Consider the following 25,787-nt stretch of genomic DNA (forward strand, 5'->3'; position numbering starts at 1 on the left):
GTCACATTTCAGAGCTGCCAGTACACATTTTGCCGCACAGTATCCCCAAATCACATTACGATATATAGTGCTCTCTGTTCATATTGTGCCCCATTACAGTGCCCAGGTTCATATTACATAACATTAAAATGCCTTCCAGTTCATTTTATACCATACTACAATGAGCAGGCCCAGGGGCATACCTATATATATTGCAGGCCCCAAGGAACATTTTTTAAAGGACCCCTAAGTACTACTCAGTAGCTAAAAATGTATATAACACATGTAACTTTGACAGGGAAGGTGGGCCCCTCACAGCTCTGGCCCCATAACAGATGCACTGCCTGCACCTATGGTAGCTATGCCCTTGATTCCTCTAGTACCTGTAGGCGATGCATTCCATAGAACCTGGCTTGTTAATTTGTGTACATGCATTGAATCGCAATCCCAAATGTGCACATTTGTAGACCCCCCTGCGATTTACGGTAGGTGCTTCTGAAGGGGTTCCTGTTTATAGACAGACAGTTAAAAGATAGACAGTCATTAGTTAGACACTATATGGTCGACAGTCAAAAGTCAGACAGGGTAAAAAAATATATATTTTTTTTGTTTGTTTTTCTGTGTTTTTTTTAAATCTTTTGCCTCATTTACTATCCATGTCACAAACTATTACCTTTAAGTAAAGTTGTGGCGAGCGAAGCGAGACACCGAGTGCGAAGCATGGCGAGCGGACAACTTTCACCAAATTTGGGTTAAAAATGTTTAAAAACACATTTTTTTTGTGTGTCTGATTTATGACACTGTCTGACTTATGACCCTGTTTGACTGTCGACCATATAGTGTTTAACTAATAACTGTCTATCTTTTAACTGTCTATGAGCTATACCACACCCCTTCCGAAGGTGGTGAAGTTTTGTAAAGGTTATCATAAAGCTTATATACATAGGTTTGTAAAAGAACCACTAATTGCTCTGTTATAGAAACTTACCAATCAGGCAAATGGGGATTTTGCTGCTTTGGTAAAGGTGGATTCCTCAAAATACTTTTCCTATAACACAGTAGGTATTATGTAGTAAACTGTTAATAAAAGCTGTGAGAAATGCAACTTTTTGTGTTGGATAGTCACAGTGTCGTTATATGTTGTAAATATTTATATATTTTAATTATTTGCAGGTCATGGGAGCCACAAAGAAAATAGCCCATTTCTCAAAAGCTCAGAGCGAAACAAGGGCATTGATTTCTATGACCGGAATTTGGCCTTATTTGAGGTGAGATTTAATGTGTTATAGTAAAATGAATGTGCACTGTTGTTTTTTCTTTGCTCTGAATCATATTGTATACAGTTAATCAAGAAGCTAGTCTTTTCAGATCAGAGCTTACTGTATAGAACTAGAAAAGTATATGATAGGGCAGTACGAATGGTGTAGTGGTTAACATTACTGCCTCACATGGGTTCAATTCCCACCATGGCCCTAACTGTGTGGAGTTTGTATATTCTCCCCGTACTTGCGTGTGTTTCCTCCGAGTACTCTGGTTTCCTCCCACACTCCAAAAATATACTGGTAGGCTAATTGGCTCCCAACGTAGGAAATATAGATTGTAAGCTTCACTGGGGCAGGGACTGATGTGAATAGCCAAATATTCTCTGTAAAGCGCTGCAGAATGTGTGCGCTATAGAAATAACTGGTAATAAAAATAATAAATGAAATAGTGGCCACTTTATTTCTTTAATTTAAATCATTTCTGTCAGTTCTAGGCAGTTTTTAATAATTTTATTTATTTCATTATATGTATAAATTATTTTTTGTGATATAGCATGTTTACAACATTTATAGATAATTGAGAAATACAATGTAAATAAGGAATTTTGGACCTGATGCAGAGTTGTACACAAACCCGATAGTTTGCATACAGTTCCAATGGTGGGATGACTGCATATGTGCAGGACTTGTTGGCACGCAGTATCCGTAAGCCACAGCCTGATTGACAAGCTGCAGTTTGGCAGTGGGCACTGGACTGTGTCTTCCGGTGCAGATTTCCTGGCCCCGGCTGAGTGAAAACACTGGTATCCTACGTAATAGGGAGGGTTACTCAGATGGCTGTTGTTTTTGCAGATGATCCGATGCTGCATCTTTGGACGCAGCAGTGGATCAAAGAAGCACGTAGAAGGCATCTATATACCCAAGACACCTCCTGCAATATTAGCATATTTACACACAGCAGCTGCATACAAACATGCAAGAGTAGCAGTATTGTTACACTAGTTAAAAGCCTGTCAAAATAATGGACACCAGGGGCGGGATGTAATGGAGTCTGAGTTTGCCCGACGTGCAGGATGCCGGACAAACTGGGACTTTTTTTTAAGGGGGCAATCATTTACAAGGCAAAACCATGCCTTCTAAATAACGCCCCTTAAAAAAAAAATAAAAAAAAAATCAGAGTTCGTCTGGCATCCCGCACATTGGACAAACTCAAACTCCATTATATCCCACCCCATGTCCAGATTATAGCAGGGGCAGTAGTCGCTACTAACACAGCAGCTGCTATGTTTCTGGAAGTCTTGCTGCTGGAAGCCAGGTTTCTGTCACGCTGAGTGTGTGTGTGAGAGAGAGAGTGTGTGTAGCGTTAGCATCTTTAATATATACATGCTGCGTATCTTTAATGGATATAATGATGCTGCACTATACATACACCAGTACTGGCTCCTGTAAGCTCACCAGTCCTCGCACAGCTCCTGTCCTGTCTGGGTGTGGAGGACACCATTAGCTGGCCGGAGGGGTCTGGACATGGCCGGTGTGGGAGGGGCGGGCAGAGGACTCCCTCCCCCCCCCCCCCTACACCGGTGTGCAGTATATGTAAAGCAGCTGAGGTGGTTACCCGCCTCCTCCTCACCCACATCATCTGCAGCCCAAGCACCGACCCATCCTTTTCCCAGTCACCGCACTGCTTACCCCACACAGGCTCTTACCGTTTCCTGCCGGACTGATTCACCTTCTCCCCCTGCTGATAAGTGGCCACACATGTCCCCAGTGTCTCCACTCTGAGTGCTGTGGTACTGTCTGGTGGTTCTTGCATACATTTCCTGGTTACCACTGCCACTTGTTGGTGAGTCCTGATATGGCAAGTAACCTGGGGCAGCAGCATAGTATATGGAGGAGGGGGTACAGAGTATGTGGTATATAGTGGGAGTAGTATATAGAAAAGGGGTGAGCCCTGTATGTATGAACACTATATGAAGGGGTGTGGGGGTGCAGTGTGTTTACATAGGGGCAGTATATGTTGGGGGGACAGAATATGGAAGAGGGTGGGGGTGCAGTGTATATAGGGGAAGTATATGGTGGTGGCTGCAATGTGTATAAGATGTGTGCGTTTCTATCCGTCCCAAACAGAGCTCCATTTAGGTGCCCTCCAGTGGCTGCCGGCACACCACAGAACCGAGGAGGAGCAGCGTAAGCCTTTTATTTATATATGTGCGTGTGTATATATATATATATATATATATATATATATATATATATACACAGACAAGATTCTCAAATCGCGCTAAAGAGTGACACAAGCAGCACCTCTAGAAGGACTTTCTGTTAGCTAAAGTCCAAATGAATGACAAATACAAAACAAGATCTGAGGGCGCTAAATATAGGAAATATTAATGAACACCATTAATCATTATCTAGACAAACAGATAATTTAAAAATGTATTAACAAACTCAGAACAGATTGATTCATTTTGAAAATGCTCAATGACATGGTGAATTCAACACCTTAACAGCTATTATGGATGTAATTCCTTGTTGCTGTGACTTCGACAGTATAACAGAATGTCAATCCGAAGGACCCTTTTATTTCTCTAACGTCCTAGTGGATGCTGGGAACTCCGAAAGGACCATGGGGAATAGCGGCTCCGCAGGAGTCTGGGCACAACTAAAAGAAAGTTTTTAGACTACCTAGTGTGCACTGGCTCCTCCCACTATGACCCTCCTCCAAGCCTCAGTTAGATTTTTGTGCCCGGCCGAGCTGGATGCACACTAGGGGCTCTCCTGAGCTCTTAGAAGAAAGTATATTTTAGGTTTTTTATTTTACAGTGAGACCTGCTGGCAACAGGCTCACTGCAACGAGGGACTAAGGGGAGAAGAAGCGAACCTACCTGCTTGCAGCTAGCTTGGGCTTCTTAGGCTACTGGACACCATTAGCTCCAGAGGGACCGACCGCATGGAACTGGCCTTGGTGTTCGGTCCCGGAGCCGCGCCGCCGTCCCCCTTACAGAGCCAGAAGCAAGAAGAAGTCCGGAAAATCGGCGGCATGAAGACTTCTGTCTTCTCCAAGGTAGCGCACAGCACTGCAGCTGTGCGCCATTGCTTCTCATACACACTTCACACTCCGGTCACTGAGGGTGCAGGGCGCTGGGGGGGGGGGCGCCCTGAGCAGCAATAAAAACACCTTGGCTGGCAAAACAATCACAATATATAGCCCCAGAGGCTATATATGTGATAATTACCCCTGCCAGAATCATTAAAAAAGCGGGAGAATAGTCCGCGAAAAAGGGGCGGAGCTATCCCCCTCAGCACACTGGTGCCATTTTTCCCTCACAGTTCCGCTGGAAGGAAGCTCCCTGGCTCTCCCCTGCAGTCTACACTACAGAAAAAGGGTAAAAAAGAGAGGGGGGGCACTAAATTTAGGCGCAGTAAATATTATAGCAGCTATAGGGGACATAATTCAGTTAGTCCCTGCAGTATATAGCGCTCTGGTGTGTGCTGGCATACTCTCTCTCTGTCTCCCCAAAGGGCTTCTGTGGGGTCCTGTCCTCTGTTTAGAGCATTCCCGGTGTGTGTGCGGTGTGTCGGTACGGCTGTGTCGACATGTTTGAGGAGGAAAATTATGTGGAGGCGGAGCAGATGCCTGTAGAAGTGATGTCACCCCCTGCGGGGCAGACACCTGAGTGGATGGTTTTATGGAAGGAATTACGTGCAAGTGTCGACTCCTTACACAAAAAATTTGACGACATGCCAAATGCGGGACAGCCGGCTTCTCAGCTTGTGCCTGCCCAGGTGTCTCAAAGGCCATCAGGGGCTCTAAAACGCCCGCTACCTCAGATGGCAGACCCAGATGTCGACACGGATACTGATACCAGTGTCGACGACGATGAGTCTAATCTAATGTCCACTAAGGCCATTCGCTGCATGATTGAGGCAATGAAAGAGGTGTTACACATTTCAGATTTAAACCCAGGTACCACAAAAAAGGGTATTATGTTTGGGGAGAAAAAACTACCCGTAGTTTTTCCCCCATCTGAAGAATTAAATGAAGTGTGTGAAGAAGCGTGGGCTTTCCCTGATAAAAGATTGATAATCTCAAAAAAATTACTAATGGCGTTCCCTTTCCCGCCAGAGGATAGGGCACGTTGGGAAACGCCTCCTAGGGTGGATAAAGCGCTCACACGTTTGTCTAAAAAGGTGGCACTTTCGTCTCCGGATACGGCCGCCCTGAAGGAGCCTGCGGATAGAAAACAGGAGGCAATCCTGAAGTCTATATATACACACACAGGCATTATACTTAGACCAGCTATTGCGTCAGCATGGATGTGCAGTGCTGCCGCTGCGTGGTCAGATTCCCTGTCAGAAAATATTGACACCCTAGACAGGGACACTATTCTGCTAACCATAGAGCATATAAAAGACTCAGTCTTATACATGAGAGATGCACAGAGGGAGATCTGCCGGCTGGCATCTAAAATAAGTGCATTGTCCATTTCTGCTAGGAGAGGCTTATGGACCCGGCAGTGGACAGGGGATGCAGATTCCAAAAGGCACATGGAAGTTTTGCCTTATAAGGGTGAGGAGTTATTCGGGGATGGTCTCTCGGACCTCGTTTCCACAGCGACAGTTGGGAAGTCAGCATTTTTACCCCATGTTCCCTCACAGCCTAAAAAAGCGCCGTTTTATCAGGTACAGTCCTTTCGGACCCAGAAAAACAGGCGAGGAAAAGGCGGGTCTTTTCTGTCCAGAGGCAGAGGTAGGGGAAAAAGGCTGCAACAAACAGCTAGTTCCCAGGAGCAAAAGTCCTCCCCCGCTTCTTCCAAGTCCGCCGCATGACGGTGGGGCTCCACAGGCGGAGCCAGGTACGGTGGGGGGCCGCCTCAAAAATTTCAGCGATCAGTGGGCTCACTCACAGGTGGAACCCTGGATCTTTCAAGTAGTATCTCAGGGGTACAAGCTGGAATTCGAGGCGTCTCCCCCCGCCGTTTCCTCAAATCAGCCTTGCCAGCAACTCCCTCGGACAGGGAGGCTGTGCTAGAGGCAATTCACAAGCTGTATTCCCAGCGCGTGATAGTCAAGGTGCCACTACTTCAACAAGGACGGGGTTACTATTCCACACTGTTTGTGGTACCGAAACCGGACGGTTCGGTGAGACCCCTTTTAAATTTGAAATCCTTGAACACATACATAAAAAAATTCAAGTTAAAGATGGAATCGCTCAGGGCGGTTATTGCAAGTCTAGACAAGGGGGATTACATGGTATCCCTGGACATCAAGGATGCTTACCTGCATGTCCCCATTTACCATCCTCACCAGGAGTACCTCAGATTTGCGGTACAGAATTGCCATTACCAATTCCAGACGCTGCCGTTTGGTCTGTCCACGGCACCGAGGGTGTTTACCAAGGTAATGGCGGAAATGATGATACTCCTTTGAAAAAAGGGAGTTTTAATTATCCCATACTTGGACGATCTCCTAATAAGGGCGAGATACAAGGAGCAGTTGTTGGTAGGAGTAGCACTATCTCAGGAGGTGCTACACCAGCACGGTTGGATTCTAAATATTCTAAAGTCACAGCTGGTTCCGTCGACACGTCTACTGTTCCTGGGAATGATTCTGGACACAGTCCAGAAAAAAAGTGTTTCTCCCAGAGGAAAAAGCCATGGAGCTGTCGTCTCTAGTCAGAAACCTCCTGAAACCAAAACAGGTGTCGGTGCATCACTGCACGCGAGTCTTGGGAAAGATGGTGGTTTCTTACGAAGCAATTCCTTTCGGCAGGTTCCATGCCAGAATATTTTAGTGGGACCTGTTGGACCAATGGTCCGGATCGCATCTTCAGATGCGTCGGCTAATAACCCTGTCTCCAAGAACCAGGGTGTCTCTACTGTGGTGGCTGCAGAGTGCTCATCTTCTAGAGGGCCGCAGATTCGGCATACAGGACTGGGTCCTGGTGACCACGGATGCCAGCCTTCGAGGCTGGGGGGCAGTCACACAGGGAAGAAACTTCCAAGGACAATGGTCGAGTCAGGAGACTTCCCTACACATAAATATTCTAGAACTGAGGGCCATTTACAATGCCCTAAGTCAGGCAAAATCCCTGCTTCAAAACCAGCCGGTACTGATCCAATCAGACAACATCACGGCAGTCGCCCATGTAAACCGACAGGGCGGCACAAGAAGCAGGACGGCGATGGCAGAAGCCACAAGGATTCTCCGATGGGCGGAAAATCACGTGTTAGCACTGTCAGCAGTGTTCATTCCGGGAGTGGACAACTGGGAAGCAGACTTCCTCAGCAGACACGATCTCCACCCGGGAGAGTGGGGACTTCATCCAGAAGTCTTCACACTGATTGTAAATCGTTGGGAACGGCCACAGGTGGACATGAAGGCGTCCCGCCTAAACAAAAAACTAGAGAGATATTGCGCCAGGTCAAGGGACCCTCAGGCGATAGCGGTGGACGCTCTAGTGACACCGTGGGTGTACCAGTCGGTTTATGTGTTCCCTCCTCTGCCTCTCATACCAAAGGTACTGAGAATAATAAGAAAACGAGGAGTAAGGACAATACTCGTGGTTCCGGATTGGCCAAGAAGAGCGTGGTACCCGGAACTTCAAGAGATGATCTCAGAGGACCCATGGCCTCTGCCGCTCAGACAGGACCTGCTGCAGCAGGGGCCCTGTCTGTTCCAAGACTTACCGCGGCTGCGTTTGACGGCATGGCGGTTGAACACCGGATCCTAAAGGAGAAAGGCATTCCGGAGGATGTCATTCCTATGCTGATTAAAGCCAGTAAAGATGTAACTGTAAAACATTATCACCGCATATGGCGGAAATATGTTGCTTGGTGTGAGGCCAATAAGGCCCCAACAGAGGAATTTCAGCTGGGTCGATTTCTGCACTTCCTACAGACAGGAGTGTCTATGGGCCTTAAATTAGGCTCCATTAAGGTGCAGATATCGGCTCTGTCGATTTTCTTCCAAAATAGAACTAGCTTCACTACCTGAAGTTCAGACATTTGTAAAAGGAGTGCTGCATATTCAGCGCCCTTTTGTGCCTCCAGTGGCACCCTGGGATCTCAACGTGGTGTTGAATTTCCTAAAATCACATTGGTTTAAACCACTGAAGACCGTGGATCTTAAATATCTCACGTGGAAAGCGGTCATGTTATTGGCCTTGGCTTCGGCCAGGCGTGTTTCAGAAATGGCGGCTTTGTCATGCAAAAGCCCTTATCTGATTTTCCATATGGATAGGGCAGAATTGAGGACTCGTCCCCAGTTTCTCCCTAAGGTGGTATCCGCTTTTCACTTGAACCAACCTATTGTAGTGCCTGCGGCTACTAGTAACGTGGAGGATTCCAAGTTGCTGGACGTAGTCAGGGCCTTGAAAATTTATGTTTCCAGGACGGCTGGAGTCAGGAAAACTGACTCGCTATTTATCCTGTATGCATCCAACAAACTGGGTGCTCCTGCTTCTAAGCAGACTATTGCTCGCTGGATTTGTAGCACAATTCAGCTGGCGCATTCTGCGGTTGGACTGCCGCGTCCTAAATCAGTTAAAGCCCATTCTACAAGGAAGGTGGGCTCATCTTGGGCGGCTGCCCGAGGGGTCTCGGCTTTACAACTTTGCCGAGCTGCTACTTGGTCAGGGGCAAACACGTTTGCAAAATTCTACAAATTTGATACCCTGGCTGAGGAGGACCTTGAGTTCTCTCATTCGGTGCTGCAGAGTCATCCGCACTCTCCCGCCCGTTTGGGAGCTTTGGTATAATCCCCATGGTCCTTTCGGAGTTCCCAGCATCCACTAGGACGTTAGAGAAAATAAGATTTTACTCACCGGTAAATCTATTTCTCGTAGTCCGTAGTGGATGCTGGGCGTCCGTCCCTAGTGCGGATTGTCTGCAATAATTGTACATAGTTATTGTTTAATAACGGGTTATTGTTATGAGCCATCTGTTGAGAGGCTCAGTTTTGTTTCATACTGTTAACTGGATATGGTATCACGTGTTGTACGGTGTGATAGGTGTGGCTGGTATGAGTCTTACCCGGGATTCAAAATCCTTCCTTATTGTGTCAGCTCTTCCGGGCACAGTATCCTAACTGAGGAGGGTCATAGTGGGAGGAGCCAGTGCACACCAGGTAGTCTAAAAGCTTTCTTTTAGTTGTGCCCAGACTCCTGCAGAGCCGCTATTCCCCATGGTCCTTTCGGAGTTCCCAGCATCCACTACGGACTACGAGAAATAGATTTACCGGTGAGTAAAATCTTATTTTATATATGTGTGTGTGTGTGTGTGTGTGTGTATATATATATATATATATATATATATATATATATATAACTATATTCAAAATATCTGCAACTCTCTCCCCACTGTCCCTATCTGCCCCAACCCCCACTCTCTTTCTCACAAGCTCCCTCTCTGCATACAGCAAGTGTGAAAGAGTCAAATCAGTATTATTAAAATTAGCAGCAGCAGGTGCCCCCACAGTGCCAGGTATACAGATGCCCCCCACAGTGCCAGGTATACAGATGTCCCCACAGTGCCAGGTATACAGATGGCCCCCACAGTTCCAGGTATACAGATGCCCCCACAGTGCCAGGTATACAGATGCCCCCCACAGTGCCAGGTATACAAAAGCCCCTCACAGTGCCAGGTATACAGATGTCCCCACAGTGCCAGGTATACAGATGCCCCCCCCCCCCTCCCCCCCCCCCGTGCCCCCCGTGCTGCTTACCGCTGCTTCTTTCGGCGGGACACGGAGGAGAGCGCAGCTATGTTGGGCGGCGGCGTGTAAGACTTGAAACCAGCCGCCGGTTTGAGAGCCAATTTAGAGCTCGCGGAACGGCAGCCGCGGCTCCTGATTGGCTGCCGGTCCGCGAGCTCTGATTGGCTCACGGACCGGCGGCTGGTTTTAAGTTCTACACGCCGCCGCTCCCACCCGACAGCCGCGCTCTCCTCCTGAGTCCCTGTCCAGACAGCTGAGACACGCTGCCGTCGGACTGAGCGGCGGTGTGTCTCACAGAGAAGCGGGTGGGCCAGAGCAAACGGCTTCGCGGGCCTTATACGGCCCGCGGGCCGGAGGTTCCCCACCCCTGCTGTAACATCACCCTGCAGTATCACTTTCACCTGTGACAGCTTGCAGCATAAAAAAGTTATTTGGTCGATCGGGCTTCCTCTAGTGGCCGCCGTCACACATAACAGAGGTGAGGAGCAGCGTAAGCCTTTTATTATATAGGATATTTTAATCATAAATTCATAAATGGTATGCGAGAAATCTATAGTAGTCCACGGATTTGGTATGTTTTGTTGATCGTCATTGGCTGGGATACATCAATTACAAAAATGTGGTTAAACCTGCAAAATTCAGTTTTCTGAGGTTGGACCGCATTCCCCATATGCACCCAAGCTACAGAAATTAAACTTTCCAGAGCTTGTACCCGATAAGCAAAACTACAAACCTGGAAGTCCCCACACCTCAAAGGACCGCTCTTATCGGGAAAGCTGTCCTTTGATAATATTCATGCATATGGCTTTACATGCTGCTTATGTATGCAGGAAGGAGATACTTGATGCACCCTGCCCATTATGGTCACCATAATGTCGACACTGAAAAAATGTTGACAGCCAAAATGTCAACTGGGTTGTAACCTAAATCCTATAAATTTGTATTGTCAATATATTAACTGTAAGATTGCCAGCGTCCGGGGTCTTACCGGTACGCCGGGGCCGCGGGGCATGCTGTACATGCTGCGTGTGGGCAGTGGCGGAGGAGGGCTTCCGCGCCGGGTCCATGTGCAGCGGTAAGCGGCAGTGGGGGTCCGCTCGTGGCGGCGGGACGCCGCTACAATGGGTCTCTATTGCCTGGGCGGTTGCTAGGAGACCTGGGGCAGTGAGCTGTGTGGCTATGCAGGGAGGTCTGCCTTACTGGGTGCCGCCATGTTGGAGACCAAGTTTGGAAGCATAGTGCAGGCTACCTGTTTCTTCCAGCCAATCCAGAATGAGTTCTCCTTATAAAAGGGGGCTGGTTTATGACAGGGAGGCCAGTGCTTCAAGTTACAACCCTGTTGCAGGTGCTTTAGCCCTGTGCTCTCAGGATTCTTGCCGTGTTCTGGTTACTCCTAACTCCGCTTAGCCGTGTCTCAGTTGCTGCTGCAGCCCTGCTGTTCCTAACCTACTGCTGCCTGTGGAAGCACTCCTGGAAACCCCGGTCCAGTAAGTGCCTTAGGGCACGGACGGTCCTGGGCTTTCTGCCTCATCTTCCAAGCCACAGTCCGCAGTTCTTAGTCTCCAGCCACGTCTTTAAACCACCATCCACAGTCTGCAGTTTATTATCTACAGCCTCATCTTCCAAGCCACAGTCCGCAGTTCTTTGTCTCCAGCCACGTCTTTAATCCACCATCCACAGTCCACAGTTCATTATCTACAGTCTCATCTTCCAAGCCACAGTCCGCAGTTCTTTGTCTCCAGCCACGTCTTTAAACTACCATTCACAGTCCGCAGTTCCTTATCTACAGCCACGTCTTTTCAAGTCACAATCCACAGTTCTTTGTCTTCAAACCTCGTGTTCAAGTCAACGTTCATGAACCACAGTTCTTTTCCCTCAGTCACGTTCTCAAGAACTACTACCCACTGACTCATTGCTCCGCCTACGTCCTCCATTGATCTCTGTCCCATGAGAAGGAACTATATCCAGCCCCCACGTCTTCTTCATCCGCAGACAACTACTGAGGCCTCATATTTATAGTAGTCTTTAATTGATTATTAAAAAACAAATTGATTATATAATTGGTAAAAAGGTTTTGAAAAAGGTTAAAAAACTGGTTTCTAGCATAAATAGCTGTCATGGTACAAACACGCTCATTTAAAAACAGTATCACGTTATATGACAGTGTGTAAAAAGTAATGTAAATTCCACTAATGAGTAGATAGGGTGCTAATTGAGTACATTTATAGGAATTAATTAAATTCAAAGTCAATATTCAGACCTGCTGGTTGTAGCTTTTGCAAGAAATACATCCATTTAGTTTCTCTTTAACGAAGTTCCTTTGAGAGATCACACCCTCTCCAGTTGGGGGATATTTTTTGGATGCCCAGGATTTTTAGTTCTGTAGGGTTCTGTGTATGAACTTCTTTAAAGTGTTTAGAAACATTGTGTTAATAATCCCTTTTTTGATATTAATTTAACATTTGAACTAGTACAACCTGATTTCTTCACCAAATGGAACCAAAATCTGGACAAATGCTCCAGAGAACTAATTTCTTTGATCATTCAGGACCTAGAAAAATCATTGAATATCCTGAACGAAAAGACAGAAACCATAAAAAATTTTTTTTCAACCATTAAAGAACATGACTCACTACATACTGTAAATCTAAAGACAATGACAAACACAAAGATGGAAAAAAAATAAGTAAATGGAACAAAAACAAAGAAAGTTTCTTAGAGATTATATAGAAAAACAACACTTTCAGTTGAATGAGAGAAGACCAAACATTTCGACCCCAAGCGACAGAACGAAGGAACGATCATGTTGCCCAAAATACAAACACAAAAAGATATCAACATAAAGAAAACAATAAAAAGACTAAATTTCAGAAAACACCATCCAACCACAACAGGACAAAGAAAACAATATTTACCATATAATTCAAAGAATTTCCAATATCAAGCAAACACCACTGCGGCCATTATTAAAGACTCATACCGAATGGGATGAGAAACAGCAAGGGAGGAGGAACATCAAGAATATCAAACATTGATGAAAAGTTTTGAATTCAGAAACACTAAAGAAGAAGAGAGAATTGGCACTAAACAAAATAAATGTGTCTATACAGTAGAAGAAAACGAATACGTACAAGGAAGAAGATTTTTTAGGATCACTCATGGAAGGCGAAAACCCCCCAGACTGGGACAGAATGCCACAAACACAGAAAAAAAATGAAAAGAATGATACAATCACTAGGAGAAGGGTTGTCAGAGGCGATAGAATAACAAGACATGCAATCAATCAATAAACCATGAAAGTGAAGGAATCTTTAATCTCAGCAGTTTGTTTAACCAGCCACCAAATCTCCTATCTGTATAAGGGGTTGAAATTTGTGGCACATTCAACAGCAAACCAATTAAATTTATATATCGACACAGGTTCATTAGAAAACTGTCAAGAAATTTTTTGCAATAGAGCATACGGAAACCACTGAAAACACAACAGAAGACCCATACACTCACAGTAACTTCAAACCTACTTCAACCTTTTTTCCAGCACACGTAAAAGGTCCACATATAAGAAACATTTCAAAAATTAATTGAAATTTAATTAATTAAACAACATCCGGAACATAACAGGACAGAAATAAAGAAGTACAATATAACAAAATATGAAAAAGAAAGCCTTAACAGAGCTTAAAAAAAGAAGAATTGATCATTATAAAGCCAACCGACAAAGGCGTTGGTCTGGTGATCATGGACAAGGATCATTATGAAAAAGAAGTAATGAATCTTCTGTCAGACACTTCAACGTATGTAAAACTAGAAGCTGACCCCACAAAGCAATACCAAAGAGAATTAAAAGAACTTCTGGATGAAGGACTAGAACTGGGGATCATATCACATTTTTTTGTCTCAATGTTAGGTGTCGCTAAAAACCAAAAAAATATACACAACAAATACATATACAAATAATTAACATACATAACCATAGTGATGGATCTGTAGGCAACAAACTGAACCAATGACAATATAAGTCAATATACCCATGGATCTAGGTTTACATGTACCTACAAAGAAATTTGAAAAACATCCAAGAACAGTCACAAAAGCAACACTCTATATTTACAAGAATGGTATAAATGAGAAATCCTCATTTAGTCCCATAGGAGCCAAAGCGTCTTTGGATGGGTGTGTGATCTAGCACTCAGCACTTTACAGAATGCTGCTCATAGAGGGCTGAACTATGCCCTTGCACCGGACACTTTGTCCCCTGAGGAAAGCTTACAAAATGGCTGTTGGGGTGTTTTTTTTTTATATATTTATTGGCTTTTGCAAAGAGAAGTACAAAAAACACAATAAAGAAACAAACAGACATTGCCTCTGGGTCATTTGGTACATACAGATATATAGAAGGAGGGGTGGGGTGGGGGGGGTTCTCCAGAAGCAATCGGACAAAGGCCAATTGCCACAAACAGAAACAATTTTAAATCATCTGGCGCTGCAGGAAATAATCGCCTACACATACAGTATGCAATAAATAAGACCAAAGCTAATAATAATAACAATAATAATATTAATATACAAAAGACTTCTATAATGTTTAAGCAACCAATGGAGGCCATTATGAGGAATGAAGTCTTCTATACAGGAACCAGTTGGGTGATTCAAAAAGACTCAGGATATGTTGTTGTTGAGTCATCTAGGGTCTCTATGTAAGGACCCCATTTAGTATAAAAATGAGGTACATTTCTTTCATTATCAGGTAGAGTAGACAGATGTTCAAAATGGGTGGTCTTCAGTATGCCGGCGGTCGTTCTCCCGGCGACCAGCATACCGGCGCCGGGAGCCCGACAGCCGGCATACCGACACTTATTCTCCCTCGTGGGGGTCCACGACCCCCTTGGAGGGAGAATAAATGCGCACCACCTTGCCCGTAGCGTGGCGAGCGCAGCGAGCCCGCAAGGGGCTCATTTGCGCTCGCCACACTGTCGGTAAGCCGGCAGCCGGCGCGCTGGTCGTCGGGAGGCCAGCCGCCGTCAGATCGTAGTGAACCCGTTCAAAATACATTGTGCGACTAAGGAGGTCATTTCGAGTTGATTGCTAGTTGAAAATGTTCGCTGCGCTGCGATTAAGTTAAAAATCGGCAACGTACTTTCACAATGGCCGATGTATTTTTACACAAGGTCTAGCGAAGCTTTTCAGTCGCAATGTCCGCCGCAGAGTGATTGACATGAAGTGGTCGTTTCTGGGTGTCAACTGACCGTTTTCAGAGAGTGTTCGGAAAAACGCAGGCGTGCCAGGAAAAACGCAGGCGTGGCTGGCCGAACGCAGGGCTTGTTTATGACGACAAATCCGGAAATAAAAGTCTGAAGTGATCGCAAGCGCTGAATAGGTCTGGAGCTACTCTAAAACTAAAACTGCACAATTTTTTTTTGTAGCCGTTCTGCGACCCTTTCGTTCGCACTTCTTCTAAGCTAAAATACACTCCCAGAGGGCAGCGGCTTAGCGTTTGCACGACTGATAAAAACTGCTAGCGAGCGAACAACTCGGAATGACCCCCTAAGTCCCGAAGACTGTGATTAAGGTAACCCCAGGAAAGGGCACCCTTTGCTTAACCAAGTTCAAGCACGCATTCAGTCAGTCAGCATCAGGTTCATACACGGCTGCAGCCAGTGACCAGTAAACAAAATAACCTTTGTAATAACTAGCCACACGTGTATAAAGTGGAAAGTAATAGAGCAGAGAGAGAGCTTTATTTCCTACAAGCAGTACATTATAAAGTAATACAAATGAACATATGGTGTCGTCGATTCCTGACACGAAGCTTAATCCTATTGGCTAATAAAACTCCTATCTTATACGTAATATATTTGCCAACGTCTATATTTTTTATACTGTATGTGCTTTTAAATGGGTTAGTTAGGGGAATTTTGCTAAAAGTGAGACATGCTATGTCTAGTTATGTTTTCACACCTGTCACGATCCGGGTATCTGGACGCCATTTCTTACCCATCAGATGTCTCCTAAGGCTGGCTCAGCGCTCCAGGACCGGATCCCATCTGTTATCCTGATGTGTACATTCCTGTATCCTCTCCTGTCTCTCTGAGACGCTGTCACAGTAACGCCATATTACATCTGGCATGGCGTCTCCCGCGGCCTCCGCCGCCGTCCCTGAGCTTCTGCATGCAGAGTGTCAGAGTGGCGATTACGTCAGCCGCGGCCTCCGCTGTGTCCGCGTGGTTGGATGTGCACTTGTCAGCCTGGCGTCTCCTGTCTCCAGTGGCCGGCGCCGCCATTACTGTTTTCATTACCACATGGATTACAAACCAAACTTCCCTCCAAGTGTCTGCATGGGCGCAGCCATCTTGGATTCTGTCAGCTGATTATTTCCTCCAATCTGTTGTCAGTATTGTTAATCTGCATAATTGCCTAGCCAATCCCTTCCTTGCTGCAGGTATAAATACACTGTGCCTGAGCAAGGAAGGCGTCAGTGCTTTGGTTGTCAAACCTAGTTCCTGTTTGTCTCTCTCCTGTGATTGTCTTCCAGGTTCCAGCTCCTGTCTCAAGACTTCCACCATAGAGACCCGCACCAGCATTCCACCTGCGGTGTAGCCTGACTCTCCAATCCATTGTGGATTCATCTGTTTCCAGCTACAACATTACCTGCTTCCAGCTCAGCTTTCAGCAGAGTACAGCTTCCCTTAAAGGGCCGGTGTCCTTTCTACACTTTACCACTCTCCACCGGTATTATTATTTCTCCGCTCTCAAGTTCTACATTTCAGTTCATATTTCATCGCTCCCAAGTTCATTTATTATTTAACTGGTTCCAGCCAGTATCCACTCCGTGCTAACAACAGTCTGGTTCCAGCCAGTATCCACAGCAGCTGTTTTACCTTCAGCAACCCAGCTTTTCCTGGAACACCAGCTGGCACAATCCTGGGTTATCTCCATTGCTACAGTCGGGCCTGGTAAGGACTTTCCATCTAGAAGATCATAAGAACTATCTCACACTACCAGTGCCCTGTGGCTCCTGCCATCCTGTAGTACCCAGGAACTGTATTTATTATTTGCTGACTTTTACGTTTTCTTTTACTGCTGCTGTGTTGCGGAGTTGTCATAATAAACATCATTGACTTTTATCCAAGTTGTCGTGGTCACGCCTTCGGGCAGTTATTATTCATGTTACTTACATGTCCAGGGGTCTGATACAACCTCCCAGGTTCCGGTACATCTCAGCCCCTACAACTGAGGCTGCCTCCCGTCAGCTCAGGCCCTCAGTTGTGACAACACCTTCCATACCGCAAACTACTGGACACCTGTGAAGCCTATATGTCTAGCTGCTGACATTTATATTTTACTCTGAAAAGTAATAAAAATAGATCATAAGAAGGTTTTAATATAGTTCACTCAAAGTGCGACGCCTTGCAGTTCTTTCCAATATCAACTCTGATCTGATACACAATTATAAACAGCTTAGCAATATGGAGTCTATGAACAAAGATGGTTTCCATCTTTATCAATTTCCCCTCTTTGTTTACAATTTTTACCTCTATTCTACCCTTCCTTTACCTGGCCATTGATTCTATAAGGACACCTACTTTCACATCAAGTGTGCCTTAAGGGCACTCGAGACATGGGCTAATCCATTCAACACCCCTATACTTATGCAGAATCAATGTTCCCTATTCTTTTATCCCTAATTTCTAAATTATTGTAAGAGTTCATAAATCAGAGGTATCTTCTGAAGATGGAATCATCATAATGTCCATAGTCCTTGCTCAATAGTCTTTGAAAGTCTTGTTGACTCAATATTGTGACAGCAAAGTTCATTAGATTACGTCATCATAACAGTAGGGACAGCTGGAAGCTTCTGTGTATCTGGTATGGCAGGTTTCACAGTAGAAGAATGTGGAATTGTATATTATAGCTCCTCCAATAAGTTTCATATAAATTGGTTGCGGTTTAGCAGTTTCAGCAATGCCTTAGGTAGAAAAACATTTTAGTGTCAGTATCCACATAATAAGCCTTAATATGCAATTAACAGCAAAACAAGTCCCTTAGCAACAATAGATAATATTCCTGAAAAGCAATTGGTTGTATAGTGTTTATAAAACCAAGAAAAGAAAGAATTTGGAAATACACTGGTATTATTATGATTAGTAGCGAACTGATTTTTCAACTGTATTACTTCATTCATCTTTTCATCAATAATATCTTTTGGGCTAGTATAATTTATTAAACAAGTACAACATTTTACTCCATACATGGTCTGCAAAGTGACATACTAGCCTGCAGATACAGTAAACAATTGGTGACAACTGTTTATATTGGTCCTGTTTTACATTTAATGACCAGCATCTTTTATGCCTATTTGTCTTTACCTGGGTAATTGTTGACATCCTATGTGTATTCCCTTTTGTTCTGTTATTTTTGGCATAGTTACTGATCATTGCACTATCACTTAACTTCTCATATAAGTAAGGGTCAATTATTACTGTTAATATAAGAATAACCATGCTAAATTGTATTTGTATAATTTGATTATGTATCGTGATTGGATAATACTTCCTTTGTCACTTTCTTGCAATGAGATGCGTTTATTTACGAGTTTCTTTCACTCAACGTGACTGAAGTGGCGGTAGTAAACAGAACTTAAAACGGTCCTTTGAATTTGGGTTCAAGAGACCTTCTCTTTCTTAGTGACCACCCAATCACCTTGCTTTAGTTCATGGAAGTCTTGGGAACAGTTGGTGTCTGGAATAGAATCAAAAACTTTGCCATGCAATTTGGTTAGTTGCTGTTGTATATGCATTACATAATAAGTTAAGTCACCATGCTCATGCAGAAGCTGCTGGGAAAATAACTTACTGTTCTAGCAACAATACCAAAATAAGATTTCATATGGTATTAACCCATGCTTTTCACTTGAAGTATTTGTGAGAACAAAGCAATGGGTAAACCTTCTAGCCATGTTTTGCCTGTTTCTGTAACTTATTTTTATAGCTTTAGGTTTAAGGTAATAGATACATTTTTTTTTTTACATGTCTACTACTCTGCCTATAGGGAGTGTAAAAGGCCTGAGTAACACCCAGATATGACAAAATTTTGCCTAATACTTCTCCTGTGAAATGAGTACCTCTGTTGCTTTCAATAACTTAAGGTACTCCATATCTACTTATTACTTCTTGCATTAACTTATTTGCAACTGTTTTGGCGTTTGCTGCTCTACAAGGCCAAGCTTCAACCCAATTTGAGAATAGGTCTTTGCACACAAGTACATTTTCATACCCAGAACATTTGGGTAACTGGATAAAGTCTATTTGTAATCTCTGAAAGGGGTAGCAAGTTTGTGGGGTACTTTTTGCTGGTACCTTTACAACCTTTCCTGGGTTATGTAAAGCACAAGTTACACACCCTGCAACATAAGCCTGTGCTGCTTGTGTGAAACCTGGTGCTACCCAATGCTGGTTTAAAATCCTCACCATTGCATCTCTGGATTGGTGAGTTTTCCCATGCAATATTTGTGCTAAGACTGGGTAAAGTGAGCGTGGTAAACGGATACGGTTTTCCACCATCCATCTGTCACCGTGTATTCACCCACCTAATTTTTCCCAATCCTTTTTCTCCTTGCCTAAGGCCTGTACTTGTAATTTGCACAATAACTGTAAGTCTAATGACTCTGGTGTGACAGTTAACATCACCTGAGTGTCTGGCAGAGGCTGGACTGCTGCAGCTTTTGCAGCCTGATCAGCTAGAGCGTTTCCTCTGACCTCTGCAGTATCCTCTTTAGTGTGCGCTTTGACCTTTATGACTGCTAATTTCTTTGGCAATTGAAAGGCAGCAAATAATGCCCTAATACAGTCTGCATGTTTTATTGGTTTTCCTGAAGAGCCTATAAAATCCCTGCTCTTCCAGATAACTGCATAGTCATGGGCAATACCAAAGCAGTACCTTGAGTCTGTATAAACGTTAACTGTTTGACCTTCAGCATAAATACAGGCTGCTATCAGTGCCCTAAGTTCTGCCTCCTGAGCTGAACTACCTGATGGCAAGGGTTCCTGTATTAAGATGTCTCTTTCTGTGGTAACTGCAAAACCTGTATGCGGTTCCCCATCCACATAGTACCTGGAGCCATCCACAAATAAATGTAAATCTGCATTTAGTAGAGGATGTTCCTGTATGTCTGGTGTACTTGCGGGTTCAAGATTCATTAATTCTATACAATCATGTTCTTGATCGTGTGTAGAAATTGAAAAATTTGATTGGTTTTCTGTGCCTGTTATTTCATCATCACTCGCACCATTCCTGCCTGTCATTTCATCATCGCTCGCACCATTCCCCTCTTTTGAAACCAGTGGCAATAATGTAGCTGGGTTCAAAGAAGTACAACGTTTGATAGTGACATTGGATGGTGTAAGCAATGCTACTTCATATTTGGTTAGTTTAGCAGCAGATAAATGTTTAGTCTGCGCTTGGTTCAGAATTTCAGTCACTGAGTGAGGCACCTGTACAGTTAAGGGATGACCCAGAACAATATCAGCAGCCTTGTCTAACAGTAACGCTGCTGCTGCTACTAACTTGACACATGTTGGTGGTGCCCGTATGACTGGGTCTAACTGTACTGAGTAATACGCTAGGGGTCGCTGTTTGTCACCATATACCTGCGTTAATATTCCTTGCGCATGGCCTGAAATTTCACAACAAAACAAATTGAAAGGCCTTGCATAATCAGGAAGTCCTAATGCTGGTGCTGATATTATGTCTGTTTTTAGCTGACAAAAAGCATCTAGCTGTTCTTGTATCATGAGTAATGCACCTTGTGCATTTTGTCCCTTTAGGGCATCATATAACACTTGTAGTTTTTGTGATGCGCCTACAATTTACTCTCTGCAATAAGTGATCAGTCTTAAAAAGGATATGAGTTGTTTACATGTTTGAGGAGGTTTAACTTCTGAAATAATTTTTTCCTTTTTGTAGTGATATGCTTACTATAAGCAGAAATGCAGTGTACTTTGTTTTGTGCATATTATAACTTATTTCTATGTACCCTACATTTCCTTTTTTATATAGGAATAGCAATAAGGGTTGACATTTGGGTTCTATTTAAAAATACCTTTCACTTGTTGTTCTTTTGATGGCATCATATAAAACTTAGTTTTCTGTGATGCCCTTGGAATGTATTTTGTACAATAGGTGATTAATTCTAGAAATTACTTAAGCTGTTGTAAGGTGCGTCAGAGATATTTTTAAAATAAACCTCCCTCCTTTACTGTTATATGCCGAGCATCAGCAGTAATGCAATGTTAATGTATGTTCACCTAACATCTTTCAGAGGTATCATTTATGCATTGTTACAGTTTACAGTTACAATTTTGATTTTATACCATGTAAATGTAATTGTATCATGAGGGCTGACTTCTATCTTAGGGGTATGGACTATGACTACAGTTCTGCCCACTTCTCATACCTAGTTTACCTCATCACTTGGCCCCACCCCTTGTAATAGTTACCCAAACACTTTCTGATTCTCTGGCATTTCATTACACTCTGTAACTGGAACAGTAACGAGCTGTACATTAAAGAAAATATTTTCTTACATTTGTAACATGTTCCTAATTATTTACCTGTGAACTGTTACTGTTTTAGACACAGAGATATTAATTTTACTGTGGAGATATTTTTAATACAAATACATGTTATATTTTTAGTTTTATGACAGCCCTTTGCTATTGGCTGGGGCAATATTCATTTGGCCACAACACATTTCATTATACTTATCCAAAACTTTATATTAAGAGAATACTATTTTACACACACAAATAAAACACTGAGAGTGAGCCAGCACTCTCCCAACTCCGAACAGGGGTTAGCTGGAGTTTAATGATAAACCATTAGAACTTACATAATACATTATATTACACACTTCCATTGAAGTCTACAAGTCATTTGTAGCCACTGATTCAATACATATTTACCAATGTAATTTACAGACTATATTTTGCTATTCTGTGGCACAAAATGACAGAAAAGTGCAAACACACTGATTACAATTTATGAATAATCTCTTTACACAATTTGATAAGCATGCAGTTTCAGAGACAAAAGCAGCCTGAAACTGAGACTTTTGGACCCCAGTTTTACCTAATGACGGACCAGACCAGCCCACATGGGAAGGCAAAAAGGAGTAAAGAATAGATTACTCCACCAGCTGGATTTATGTTTGCATTTCCATGCCACCTGAGTCCAATTGTCCATCACTAAGCAGGATCCAGAAAACTTATAACCCTTTTTGGATTCTATTTCTAGGTTTAAATTATTTTTAATTTTTTTACATGTCTAATGAACTTCATAAATTGTTGTTTAACATCAGGGAGTTCTGTAACTGTTATGTTAACAGTTCTGAATTTGTTTACGGCTTGTACCATGTTGTGCTTCTGCGCCGCTCTTCCTGCGCTGCGTTACCATCCACAGCTGCTACAGCAGGTGTGATTGAATCTTGTGTACATACCGAATACAATCCATAGGGGACTGGTCCCTCGAGTACAATATATGCTGGAGGAGCAGATGCCAGACTAGAGACCACACATCCAGTTTGTTTAGGATGCACTCCTGGTCTTTTGACATTACATGCTGTGCACTCTTTAGTTTGCCAATGTATAAGTTTAGGGCATCCGCATCTCCAAGTATATTTTGTAGGTTTCTTATTTTTAAGTAATGGCAGCCATTCACTGATAGATTTCCTAAACCTAACGGATTTTCTAACATTTGGTCCTTCACAGGGCTTACATTTGTAAGACCAGGGTGTCTGACAAACTGGGCATATTGTGTCATCTGGTGGGTTACAATGTCCACAATTTGGACATGCCCAGTAAGGATACCATTTGGTTTTCTTGGGACCTCTATGTATCATTGTTTCCTGTCCAGATATGTCTGCATCTTTAAAATCATCCATATTAATTAGAGCCATTTGTTCTTGAGTTTGTCCTAACTCTTCTAACTTTTTCTTATACTGAAGTAATTTACCTGTTTTAATCCACAAATCAAGACTCTGTTCCAGATTATTATCCTTCACATATCTCCCATAGGTTACTCTAATTTGTTTCAACCTATCCGGGTCTAGAGTGCCATTAGTAGTCACTTTTGCCCATTGAAACAATCGTCTCATACCCTTCAAGCATTGCTCACCATGTACATTCTTCATAATGTCCATGGCACTCCGAGGTGCTTCATCCGAAGGATAAGTATTTGTATTTCCCATACTTATGGCCAGTAAGTATTCAATAAAATCCGGGAAATATCAGTAACCTGGATCTAACGGATCCTCAGAGATATAACTGTGAGGAAAATTGCCTGAAACAGGTGATTTGTAACCAATTTTTACCTATGTCACTATCCTTTGGAATGAAATGACATCCCATCAATATGAACACATCATCTGGGTTTTCTCTATTTTTCCAAACCCCTTCTTCTGCAGAGTACACTACTGCTTTTAACACAAATGGATGTCCCTCCCCTAACTTGTGTATGATTGCTATGCAGACACAATCCTGACAGGACATTTAACTTGCATTTATTGCTCGCACCAGTCTGTGGTTACAGCTCACGGAAGAGAGAGAAAAAAAAAAAAAGTTTTAAACGGCTTCCGTTCCTGATTTTTTTTTTCTTAACTATGTACGCTATCATTTTTAAAGCGACAGGACGTGCTTTATGGTACTAACAAGGTATGCAAGTCAGATGCAATGATATTTTACTGTGAGTACAACTTAGACTCTTATATTGTGTGCAATATACTGCTCTGAATCTTTTAATTCAGTAAGTATATCTGACCACTTCCTTCCAATGTCTCTTACTGTAGGAATGAAATGGCAACAAATTGGTGCAAAAATGTCAAATTCTTCTTCCCAAGGTTCAGAAAATAGGGGAGATTCTCCTGGACTACAAATATAATGTAAATAAAATGATCGTGGTGTGCCTTTACTAAAAGTACTACACACTTACAAAAGGGGACATGTCTATTTCATAACTCTGACTTATTTTTTTAAAGTCTTTCTACAATATCCTACACATATAGACTGCAGTAACACAAACTTAACCTACGTTCTAATTTTCAATATAAGACAAAACAAGACAGTGGTCGCAGCAATGTCCAGTTTTAACAACCCGTCAGTTGGTTATATGCAGACACACTCTAAATACTCAGAATCCATTTACTTCCACATTCATTCAGTCTTACGCCTTTATAACACATATAAGCACATAAGCAAGAGAATAGAAGGAAAATGAAAAAATCAACCTGTTTACTGAGTGAACTTTGTGCGTACGATCCCCGATCCCTGTCTTGCAGCAGAACAGATTGGATAGTTAACGGAATGAGAGTCTACAGAGAAATATCTCTACGTACCATGCATGGGTTTTGAGTCTCAGTCCAGGAACCGTCCGCCCAGTCGTCCGCTGTTCGACAGGTGATGTGGATCTCGGATTCGGAACCTCCATATTGTTAAAGGTAACCCCAGGAAAGGGCACCCTTTGCTTAACCAAGTTCAAGCATGCATTCAGTCAGTCAGTCAGCATCAGGTTCATACACGGCTGCAGCCAGTGACCAGTCAACAAAATAACCTTTGTAATAATTAGCCACACGTGTATAAAGTGGAAAGTAATAGAGCAGAGAGAGAGCTTTATTTCCTACAAGCAGTACATTATACAGTAATACAAATTAACATATGGTGTCGTCGATTCCTGACACGAAGCTTAATCCTATTGGCTAATAAAACTCCTATCTTATACGTAATATATTTGCCAACGTCTATATTTTTTATACTGTATGTGCTTTTAAATGGGTTAGTTAGGGGAATTTTGCTAAAAGTGAGACATGCTATGTCTAGTTATGTTTTCACACCTTCCATACCGCAAACTACTGGACACCTGTGAAGCCTATATGTCTAGCTGCTGACATTTATATTTTACTCAGAAAAGTAATAAAAATAGATCATAAGAAGGTTTCAATATAGTTCACTCAAAGTGCAACGCCTTGCAGTTCTTTCCAATATCAACTCTGATCTGATAAACAATTATAAACAGCTTAGCAATATGGAGTCTATGAACAAAGATGGTTTCCATCTTTATCAACTGGGACGATACCTTTTGATCCAGTTAGTAAAGAGCAACTTTTTAGCAATAGTTAAAAGTACATACAGCAAAGAGGTGAGATTTCTATGACGTGGGAGTAAGCCCCACCTCTGAAACTAGAGTCCCAGAAGTGCTTCAGGAAAAAGACCCAAGTGAAGTTTGAAGGTGGTATTAATAAACCCCAACACAACACTTTATTCCAAAAATTACGCATTTTTGGGCATTGCCACCAATTATGATATAGCAAGCCATTGGGGAGTTTAAACTTAGGGCAACAGCCAGTCTCAGTGGACACCATATATTTCCTCTGGTCAGGGGATATATAAGCTCGATGCAAAAACTTTATATGAATCTCCTGTAATTGTGCAGAGTGAAGAGCCTTTAAAATGTTTGGTATGTTGCTTAAAAGGTTAGTAGAGGAAATGGAGATAAACCTATCACAAGACCAAAGATTGCGTATGGGGTAACCACCATTTATCTCGTTTCGATGGGACGAAGTCGCAATATAACATGTTGGTCTTAAAGGGCCTAAAAGCAATCAAAGACATTAGAGGCGTAAGAGGATCAATATCCAAAGACTCCTCAAATGGTGCAGGCAATAATTGTATTTAATGGCTAACTTGGAATGCATGTAAAATTCAGTTTTATGTAAGCCATATTTAAGTTCCAGCCCCCTTAAAGACCACACATGTCCACCAGAGTCAAAAACGCCTTGAATTG

At 43.1% G+C, this 25,787-nt stretch overlaps 1 protein-coding gene across 2 annotated transcripts in view; it reads left to right on the plus strand.

Annotated features, from left to right (window-relative positions):
• Positions 1–25,787, plus strand: part of SLC12A4 (solute carrier family 12 member 4) — a 939,289-nt gene that overhangs the window by 139,984 nt on the left and 773,518 nt on the right. For both annotated transcript variants that reach the window (XM_063945258.1, XM_063945259.1), the window contains exon 2: positions 1,153–1,247. In XM_063945258.1, the coding sequence (XP_063801328.1) occupies positions 1,153–1,247 (95 nt within the window). The remainder of the gene's footprint in view (positions 1–1,152; positions 1,248–25,787) is intronic.

The sequence above is a fragment of the Pseudophryne corroboree genome, chromosome 11 (genome assembly GCF_028390025.1).
Source record: "Pseudophryne corroboree isolate aPseCor3 chromosome 11, aPseCor3.hap2, whole genome shotgun sequence".
NCBI classification, from domain to species: Eukaryota; Metazoa; Chordata; class Amphibia; order Anura; family Myobatrachidae; genus Pseudophryne; species Pseudophryne corroboree.